General features: G+C 52.8%; 1 protein-coding gene across 3 annotated transcripts in view; it reads left to right on the plus strand.

Annotated features, from left to right (window-relative positions):
* Positions 1 to 5,936, plus strand: part of LOC114681003 (catechol O-methyltransferase-like) — a 43,609-nt gene extending 37,673 nt beyond the window's left edge. For all 3 annotated transcript variants that reach the window (XM_028854188.2, XM_028854187.2, XM_028854189.2), the window contains exons 2-5: positions 1,323 to 1,482; positions 1,881 to 2,074; positions 2,370 to 2,501; positions 5,409 to 5,936. In XM_028854188.2, the coding sequence (XP_028710021.1) occupies positions 1,344 to 1,482; positions 1,881 to 2,074; positions 2,370 to 2,501; positions 5,409 to 5,600 (657 nt within the window). In that variant the 5' untranslated portion in view covers positions 1,323 to 1,343 and the 3' untranslated portion in view covers positions 5,601 to 5,936. The remainder of the gene's footprint in view (positions 1 to 1,322; positions 1,483 to 1,880; positions 2,075 to 2,369; positions 2,502 to 5,408) is intronic.
* Positions 5,937 to 9,955: the final 4,019 nt, after the last annotated feature.

A 9,955-nucleotide genomic window follows, 5' to 3' on the forward strand; every position in this document is an offset into this window, starting at 1 on the left:
GTGCCGTGAATAGTGAACTCTGCTCAGTGTCAGCGTGGAATCTGTCGAGCTTTGTCGATTAGATCCTGGGCTCCTCTACCCAGGTCTTGCTTGCTAGAAGGTGAGTGTGTGATCGTATTCACTCACACTCACCTTTTACTGGGGACAGAACTCGGGGCCATTCGTGTGCTACATAAGCACTGTACCACTGAGCTCACCAGCCCTTTTCCATGATCTCAGAGGATCTGGAATCTGGAGGTGTTCCCTACTTCAGTTGATCCCAGTATCCCTTGGTTCCTTTCTGGGTCTCCAGCCAAGCCAATCAGTCAACACAAGGCTGAGCAGCAGCAGGAGAACACATGCATTGGATTAATGTTGCACAGCCTGGAGATTTCCACAAGGAGATGTGGACCAGAGAAATGATCAAAACATTGGACATGGTACCACACACCTGTAATCCCAGCCCTCAAGAGGATTATGAGTTCAAGACCAGCCTGGGCTACATAGCCTGGCTCAAGAAATCGGGCTGATAATGCAGCTCAGTAGTTGAGTGCCTGCCTCGAGCACACAAGGTTCCATCCACAACCCAAAGGAAATCAAGAACAAGGACCAAGGTTTCCCTGCTTTATGAGGCAAAGTGTTAATTCTGTGGGGAGAAACAGGACACAGATCTCTGTGTGATTCTAGGGATATCACTTGGTCATCTAAGGGGCTGTGAATCCAGCTGAAAAGTGAGTGTCACTCTAGTGAGATCATTTACTTGGGTCCCCAGCCCCATGAACAGTTTCTGCTGATGAAGGGTGTTGTTCTGTCTTGGTAACAGCGGACCCCCTCCCAAGAAATCTTCACGTTCTGCTGCATGTAGGAAGAGACAGGGCATGTGACCCATCCTGCACACACAGTTCCTCTTTCAGCTTGAAACAGTCAGAATGCCAGTTCAGTGTGAGATGTCAGCTCCTTCCCTGAGAACGCAGCCAGGGTTGGGATCTGTGCCTCACTGGCCTCCACACACAGCTCCAGGAAACCTCATTTGTCGGCTCTGGCCAGCAGCTGGCTGGTGAGCAGGGTGTGTGTCTCCCCTGGCTCTGACCCAGTGAGTCATGTGGGCATACGCTCTGGACCTTGGCCCTCCTTTAGCACAAGGGACCAATGGGTGTACTAAGCTGAGCACGTGGTGGGTGCGGCAGGAAGGGCACACAGCACATAAACCTGTCTTCCTTGCTCTGGTCCTGCAGATGCTGTTTGCTGTCATCTCACTGGGTCTCCTGTTCTTGGCCTTCCTCCTGTTCCTGCCAAGCCTGGGCTGAGCCTTGGTAACCATCTTCTGCTTTGATTTCGTGCAGCAGCTACTCCACAACCTGCTCATGGGTGACACAAAGGAGCAGCGCATCCTTAACTATGTGCAGCAGCATGCCAAGCCTGGAGACCCCCAGAGCGTCATGGATGCCTTTGACACCTACTGCTCAGAGAAGGAGAGGGCCATGCATGTGGGTGCTGTGAAAGGTAGGTGGCCCAGCTTGTAGGCGGTGGCCTAGAAATGGAAACCCAGAAGTGGGCATGGTGGTCCAGCCTGCAGGGGAGCCTGTTAAAGGGGAGAGGGAATCATGGGTCATGTCCCTGCCTGACCCCCTTAGAGACAGTAACATTTACACATGAAGGAACCAGGTAGGTAGTTGAAGGAGTAGGATGGCGGTGTGTGTGTGTGTGCAAAATCCTGAGGACTCTCCAAGGGTATGTAGAGTGAGGTCCTCTGGGCTATCAGGAGGCTAAGGACCTTTCTCAGCAGCAATCAGGAGCTTGAGACAAGTGGGAAAGGTACTGGCCTAGGGAGGGGTGAGACCCAGACCTGGGGGTGGGGTTCCCCTCCTGCTTGTATTCATATCTTCCTCACCACCCTCTAGGCCAAATATTGGATGCAGTGATTCAGGAGTACAAGCCCTCACTGGTGCTGGAGCTGGGAGCTTACTGTGGCTACTCGGCCACACGGATAGCCCGCCTGCTGCCACCTGGAGGCCGGCTCCTCACCATGGAGATGAACCCGGACTATGCCGCCATCACCAGGCAGATGCTGAGCCTGGCAGGCTTGCAGGACCAAGTATGGCCCTGCAACCAGTGTGGCTGGGAGGGCTGAGCGGGCAGTGGGGAGGGAGAGGGATTGGTTCCGTCACTGAGCACCTGCCAACCTGCCATGTCACAGGAGGAAACCCCAGCAGGTTAGGGCACAGTCTCCCTGACCTATCCTAGAGAGCCAGCAACTCCAGACCGCCCCAGGAGAGACTACCCAGCAGACTCCTCTCTGGAGCCCCGAAGGAAATGATGTAGATACATGTGGGTCCAGGCAGGCTCCTGCATATCCCTGTGGGCACAGCACTGACAGAATACTGTTCCAGGTCACCATCCTCATTGGGGCATCCCAGGACCTCATCCCGCAGCTGAAGACCAAGTATGATGTGGACACCTTAGACATGGTATTTCTTGACCACTGGAAAGACCGCTACCTGCCAGACACACGTCTCCTGGAGGTGAGCTGAGCGGCCCCTGCCTGGAAGGATGGCTTCTGTGCTCACTGCTGGGGTACTTGCGCCTCGGCCTCTGAGGACCCCTACTGTGGGTGGCCCAAGGACATAGCAGGGTCCGGGGACAGGCTGGGAATCTGGTGGGCTGCAGAGGCCCTGTGGCAGGTGGAAATGAAGGGAGGGGTCTGGGTAGGAGTGCCAGGCCAGGGATCCCCTGCCCTGCAAGCAGGGGTCTGCGAGGGAGTGAGAAGAGCACCAGAGACTAGAACACCTGGACCTAAAGGACACAAGTCCCCAAGGGAGCAGACCTGGCCTCAGCTTGGGTCTGACTGGGGGTCCACTGGGCTAGCCACAGGAACGGCAAGCATGGCCTGGGTCTTCCTGAAGCTTCGGCTATACAAGTGCATCTCCCTAGACCCTCCCAGGTCTCAGCACTGCTGCTCTGCCAGCTGCACCTGGCAGGGACCCCCAGTGAAGACGGGGGAGCCACCCCAGTCCCAAGTGACGAGCTTGAGGAGACATGACCTTGTTCTGCGGCAGGAAAAGGGACAGGGGCTCCTTGGCCTTCACTGGGCTTCCTCACCGTCTTCCACAGCCAGCATGGAGCTGTCCCTGTGCTGTGGCCCAGCCACAGTTGTCTCAAGAGTTGTACACCCTGTCGTGTACAGTGAGGTCTGGAATGTGAGGGGTCAGCCAAGGAGCCCATGGGCAGGACAGGCCATTGTGGTGTGGGTCAGATAGTTCTGGGGAATGTAAGGGCACCGAGGAAAGGTCAGGCATGAATGAGTTTTGGGCAAGTGATGGGGGAGGGTGAGTCCTGGCATCCAGAAGGATTTTTGCTGACCTTGTGGAGGCATGGATGGTGCATAGGGAGGGTACCTCAGGTCCTTCAAACTGTTGTAGAGGTGCTGAGCACTATGGTGGGAGACAGGCATATAGCAGGGCCAGGAAGTTGTACCAGAGAATGTTTCTAGCAAGAGGGCCGGCCGTTAGGGGACGGAACGGAGACCAGCAGGGCAGGTCAACCATGGGCAGCTGGCTTGGACAGGCTCATCCCTGGCAGACACTGAACACGAGTATAGACAGCAGAGCGGGCAGGCTCAGTGCACGGGTGGGTCTCTGCAGCTTTGTGTGTGTGACAATCCCAGGGGCCTGCTTTTAGGAAAACATCAAACACTGCTCTTCAGTAACTCAGAAACTACCGGATCCCAGCACTGTAGCTCAACCTGGCAATTAGCTCCTGAAGACAGGGTGCATTGGGAATGGCTGCACTGGTTTTTCTTCTTCGGTGTATGTTTGTAGAGAACGGAACCCAGAGGACAAACCTTTAAGAATGGTGATCATAAACTAACCTCACCACGAGGCTTAGTGGTGCATGCGTTTCATCTTAGCACTTGAAGGAGGAGGATCGTGTTTGAGGCCAGCCTAGGATACATAGTGAGACCCTGTCCACAGCATCTTACCTACAGAATTCTGCACCCCGCTGTCTCCTCAGCATAGAAGCACAGTTACTCACACACAGGTGCACATTCACCCGAGATGTCTTACAGGAGGCTCATGGTCCCCAAATACAGACAGGACAGGTGCTGCCTTTGCCTCAGGATAGGGCTTGTTTCCTGACGGGCAGCAGGTTGCCAGCACCTCCAAAAGTCCCCATCTTCCTGTCACGATGAAATCAGGAAGGTTTATGTCTCGACGTCATTAGTGTTATTGACAGTCACCATGTGACTCTCGATGTTTCCGAGTCCCTGGCTGAGCCGGGAACTCCCTGCTCATCTTTTTCTTCCCCCTCCTGAACTGCAGGGCCTCTTTCTGGATGGGTAGACGCCTTCCTCCACGGCCCTTCTTCACCAATGTCTTTCCACCCAGTGCTGACATGACATCGTCTTCTGCTTTCACTAAGGGTCAGAGGGAAGCTCATTCACACTGTAGTGCTGAGACTATCCCTGAATTTACTGACTGCCTGAGGGTCCCTCAGCTCTCACAGCCCACATGTTCTCTGGGAGCAGCTGGAGCCCTGGACTGTGGTTAGGAGTACAGCTCTGTTCTGCAAGGGCACAGACTCCCCTGCATTAGGATGGTGGGGATGTTTTGATTTTATGTGTGTGGTCCTGGGAACAGAACCTTAGGCCACGGTCCCACTGAGATACACTTCAGCCCTGGCTATTTACTGGATTTACTTCCCATTTTTGGGTTGCTTTGTGTGTATGTGTTTGAAGACAAATGTCTTCTGTAGCCCAGGCTAGCCTGGAACTTTCAATCCTCTTGCCTCAGCCTCCTGAATGCTGAGATTATAGATATGGGCCACATCAGACAGGATTGCTTTAACTTTTGTTTCATGATTATGTTAAAAACAAACCCTAAGCTTCCTGGGCAACCTTCAAATAAGACATCCAGGTGTCCATTTGCTGCTTCCCGCCCCTCTGCCCCCCCCCCACACACACACAAGGTCCACTCCTTGTCAGGTACTTTGTTATTTATATGCTTTCATACTGTCAGCAGACATACTTGCCGGAGTGGAGAGACAAGTACCCTACAGGGGAGGTCTCTCACAATCACAGGTTCTAGAGCCATTGCTTTGAGGGCCCAGAAACAGCTCCCTCCTCCTACTCAGAGCCCAGGCACCTAGTGTCTTCCCTGGCCCAGGTGGAAAGTCCAGAACAGATCCTCAAGGTCAGGGTTGTTGGTGAAGACCCATATTTTTGGCATCGAGTGTTTGAGGAAAACTGGCCCTCTGGTTCCACCATCTCTTCTCAACCTACAAACCTGTGGTGCCCACGTGCCCCTCCAGGGCCAGGTTGGATACTGGGGAGAATGGACAGTAGCTGGAAGTGACTCCACGGGGGAACAGCTGCCCCTAGATTGCAATGGGTTTGCCAAGCATTCATGACCCTCCCTGTCTGTCCCCTGCAGGAATGTGGCCTGTTGCGCAAGGGGACAGTACTTCTAGCTGACAATGTCATCGTCCCGGGAGCCCCTGACTTCCTGGAATATGTGCGGGGGAGCACCAAGTTCGAGTGCACACACTACAGCTCATACCTGGAGTTCCGGGAGACAGTAGACGGCCTGGAGAAGGCCCTCTACAAGGGTCCAAGCAGCCCATGAAGTCGTGACCACTCAGCCTACCCTGAGATCCCCTTCCAGCTTCCTTCTGCCTGATGACACACACTCATCCTGACCCCACTGTGCTTCTGGAGCCTGTCCTCAAGTGCTGTGGCTCCAGGTTGTCAACACTGGCACACTCTACAGCTAGTGAGCTCACTCACCATCCAAAACCACTGCAGCAGACCCGGGAAGCAGCTGTGAGAAAAGGCTGAACTGAGCTGGAGGTGCAGTGGTCACAGTGCCTGCCCCACATGCAAGAGGCCTTGAGTTCAATCCTACACACCAGAAAACCAAAGGGAATAAAAAGTCAGAGCAGGTGTCATCCTGCTGGTGTTACCAACTGTGTCACCTAAGAGATTCTCACAGGGTCAGTGCCAGGTCCCTGGGCACTGCCATCACCAATTAGGACCCCCAGAAATCAGGAATCTGGGAATATCCAGATGCTGCTTGGCTGTTACCAGATGGCCACAGCGCCCGCCACTGTCACCAGCCACTCACACTTCATCCTTAGAGTGAGCCATAAGCTTTGCAGGTGTGGTGGCGCACAATTTAATTCCAGACCCAGGAGGAAAGGTAGGCAGAGCTCTGAGTTCAAGGCCAGCCTGGTCTACACTGATTTCAGGACAGCCAGGGCTACTGACTCTGTCTTTAAAAAACAAAAACAATGCTGGGCCATGGTGGTGCATGCCCTAATCCCCTCACTCTGGAGGCCAGTCTGGGCTACAGAGTGAGTTCCAGGACAGGCTCCAAAGCGACACAGAGAAACCCTGTCTCAAAACACCAAAAAACAAAAAACAAAACAAAAAAAAAACCCTGACTTATATCCCGTTTTCTAGTTATGCCATGATCTTTTATCATGAAAGAAATTAAAGCTCTAACTATTTGGATACAAGAGATCCACTCAATTATTGTCTCAACCACCATACTGCTCTCTTCCCTGATGTACAATGTGACAGTCCGCCCTTGCACCCTATGACTGGGAACCCTGACCCTGACCCTGACCCTGAGGACCGGTAGCTGTGGGGCCACGCTGTCCCCTGCTGCTCTCCAACCGTGTGACACTCAGGAGACAATCTCTCCAGCCCTGCTCCCTGACTTTCAGAAGAGGAAGTGTGCTCAGACCACAGGGCACGTCTGCCCAGGCACACAGCTGCTGAGGAAGCACCCATCCACTTCCCCCTCCAAGCCTCAGAAGGGGCCTGTTTCCAGACTAGAAAAGATCAGCACCACCTCCGCTGATCCCGCCTGGACCTACATCAACCAGCCAGCCGCCCTTCCTGGGCTGAGGGTGTCAACAGGAGCCAAGGAGGACTGAGTGGGCAGGGCTGAGGGCCAGGGGCAGAGCCTCCCCACACCCCTGCCAGGGGACTTGAGGAAATGTCCACCAGGTGGCAGCAGTGGCTGTTAACCCTCTTCCTCTGTAGCTGGGCAGGCGTGCAGGCACTGCTCTGGTGAGCTGACTCAGAAGACAGGCAGGCCGTTCCTTTGCTGCTCTTTTAATCTTTAAATTTTCTTACAAAAATGTCAGTGTTTGCTGATAGAGTCTTATTTTGGTTTCACTTTGAATGCTTGTTGTCAGTCTTCGTCATCTCTAAGTCACAAACAGCAGGCACTGAGGAGCAGGTCCCCCGCTGCTGCTGGCAGTCAGGCCCGAGGTTACTTGAGGTTCTAGGCAGATGCAGGAGCAGCTGGGGCGGCCCCAGCACAGGCAGCTCGGGAAGAGTACACTGCAGAGGGAGGGTGTCCCAGGAACCCATGACGGGGGCTGGGGCAAGCACAGCCTGACCCCAACCTATCTGCCTCCTAAACTTCCCTGCCTGGACTCTCGGAGCAGCCCTCGCTGTGGTCAGCCTGCATGCGGGGTAGCATTCCAGCCACCCTTGGGAGCCCACGTTCTTTCCCAAGGTCCCCACCTGTCCTATTGCCTGCCCCAGGACCTCCACTCCAGGCTCGTATTTGCTCCTCTGTGGCACTGCATGGGGACACCCCACCCCTTCTCTCCCACTACACAGCACCTTGTCAGTAAACAGCTAACTCAGGCCTGGAGAGTTAGATCAGGAGAGTGGAGGAGAGGGGAGGGTAAGTCAGAGGGAGATCCATAAAGTCAGGCCCTGGCTTGGGACAAGAGGCTTGGCCAACCCCCCACATAAGGGTGGGGCCCCGACTCCAGGCCTGGGTCTGCTCAGGACAGCCTTCCAGCTATGGTGATGTGATCCCTAAGAACCAACAGCTGGGCCAGGGCCCTGCAAAAGAAGACAAAGACAGATGCTTTAGCCAGGAACCCGGCAGGCAGCAGAGCCATCAGAATGGAGCAGGGGGACTTGGGAGTCTGCACACAGGGCAGCTGCCTGCCGAGGCCACACAGAAGCAGTGGCTGTGTGTGGAAGGGGGGCCACACCAACAGCCTAGACAACAGGGCCAGTCCTGTCCTGCTGGTTCTCACAGGCCCATCATGGGGGTATTTGAGGAAATAGAGGGCCTGTGTCCTCAGGAACCTGATCTCCGGGGGCTGGAACAGGGCTGTGAGCCCTGAGAGGACCCTCCTGTGCTATATGGGTCTTCCTGGGGTCACACAGGACCCCACAGTTAAGAGACTTAGAGCTTTTTTTTTTTAAAAAAGATTTATTTATTTATTACATATACAGAAGAGGGTGCCAGATCTCATTACAGATGGTTGTGAGCCACCATGTGGGTGTTGGGAATTGAACTCAGGACCTCTAGAAGAACAGTCAGTGCTCCCAACCTCTGAGCCATCTCTCCAGCCTGAGATGTTGACATTTTAAAGAGATATTGGACTTTTAAAGAGACCTTGGACTTTTAAAGTATTGATATTTTTAAAGTCTGTGGGCTTTTAAAATTGTATTAATTTTATATTGTGATATTAACATGAGCTCTTGGAGCTAACAGGAAAGTTTATGGTTTATGGTTGTGTGTCAGACTGACGAGGGGTCAATTATGCTGGTTAGTTTTTGTCAGCTTTTCAGAAGCCAGAGTCATTGGGAAGAGGAAGTCTCAGTTGAGAAGACGCCTCCAGCAGACAGGCAGGAGGCTGTTGTGGAAGGGTCCAGCCCACGGGGCAGCACCACTCTTAGCTCGGTGCTCTTGTTTGTGAGAAATGTAGCTGAGCAAGCCAGAGGGAGCCAGCCAGTGAGCAGCACTCCTCCATGGCCTCTGCACTAGCTCCTGCCTCCAGGTTCCTGCCGAGAATCCTGCCCCACTTCCCTCAGTGATGGGCTGTGGCCAAACAAACCCCTTCCTCCCCAAGTGGCTTTGGCTAGAATGTTCTAACCCGGCGTTAGGAAACAAACTAAAACTCACACACTAAAAACTGTAAGGTGAGCAAGGAGGTGCCCACCTGGGACCCTGCCCTTCAGAGGCACAGGCAGAAGGATTCCAAATCTGAGGCCAGCCTGGGCTACACCATGGCATTCTCTCAAAAAATTCTTCATTTTTTTCTTCTTTCTTTTTTCCTTCCTTCCTTCCTGTTTTCCTCCCCTCCTTCCTTTCTTTCTTTCTTTCAAGCCGGAATGCAAAAGCAAGGTTTAATTCAGGATATCCAAAAGCAATATAAGCCTAGGCAGGGACTTCGTCTAAAACATCCAGCACAGTGGAGGCTGAAGGAACTGTCCGACCTTCTGCAAGTTCAGAGTTTTTTTGTTTGTTTGTTTTTAGTTTGTATATATTTTTTAATTATATATAAATTATGCTCTGTGTTAGTGTGGAAAATACAGGAACTCTTAAGGATTCTCTTTCGATTCACCTTAGTGCACAGTTTGTTATACGGCCTGTATATGTGTGAGCCATGTCCTGAGGGTTCCTTGTTGAAATCTTCTGTCTGGGTGGCTCAGTGCCTTACTGCCCAGCCCATTGGTCCTTGGGCCTGGGCATCCTTACACTGGCATGGAGCTTAGAGGCTGACCTCCAGGGACACCTGTCATCCCCACCCTTGTCTACCTCTGACTCTCAAATCCTTAGCATCTTCATGGCCTGGCTTGAAGATTTTTATTTTTACTTATTTATTTGGTTTTCTGAGACAAGGTCTTTCTATTATGCAGCTCTGGCTACCCTGAAACTTGCTATGTAGACGAGGCTGATCTCTAATTCACAGAGATCCAACAGCCTCTGCTTCAAGAGTGCTGGGACTACAGGAATACACCACCACACCGGGCAAAAAAAACATTTTTTTATTTAAAAAATTTTTTATTCATTTTACATACCAATCACAGATCCCCCTCTAATCGATCCTCCTACTCCCCCCCCACCAATATTTTAAATTGATTTATTTTGTGTATGTGTGTGCGCGTATGCATGTACACCACATGCATGCAGGTGCCCATGGAGGCCAGAAGAAATTA

Source organism: Peromyscus leucopus, chromosome 12 (genome assembly GCF_004664715.2).
Source record: "Peromyscus leucopus breed LL Stock chromosome 12, UCI_PerLeu_2.1, whole genome shotgun sequence".
Classification (NCBI taxonomy): domain Eukaryota; kingdom Metazoa; phylum Chordata; class Mammalia; order Rodentia; family Cricetidae; genus Peromyscus; species Peromyscus leucopus.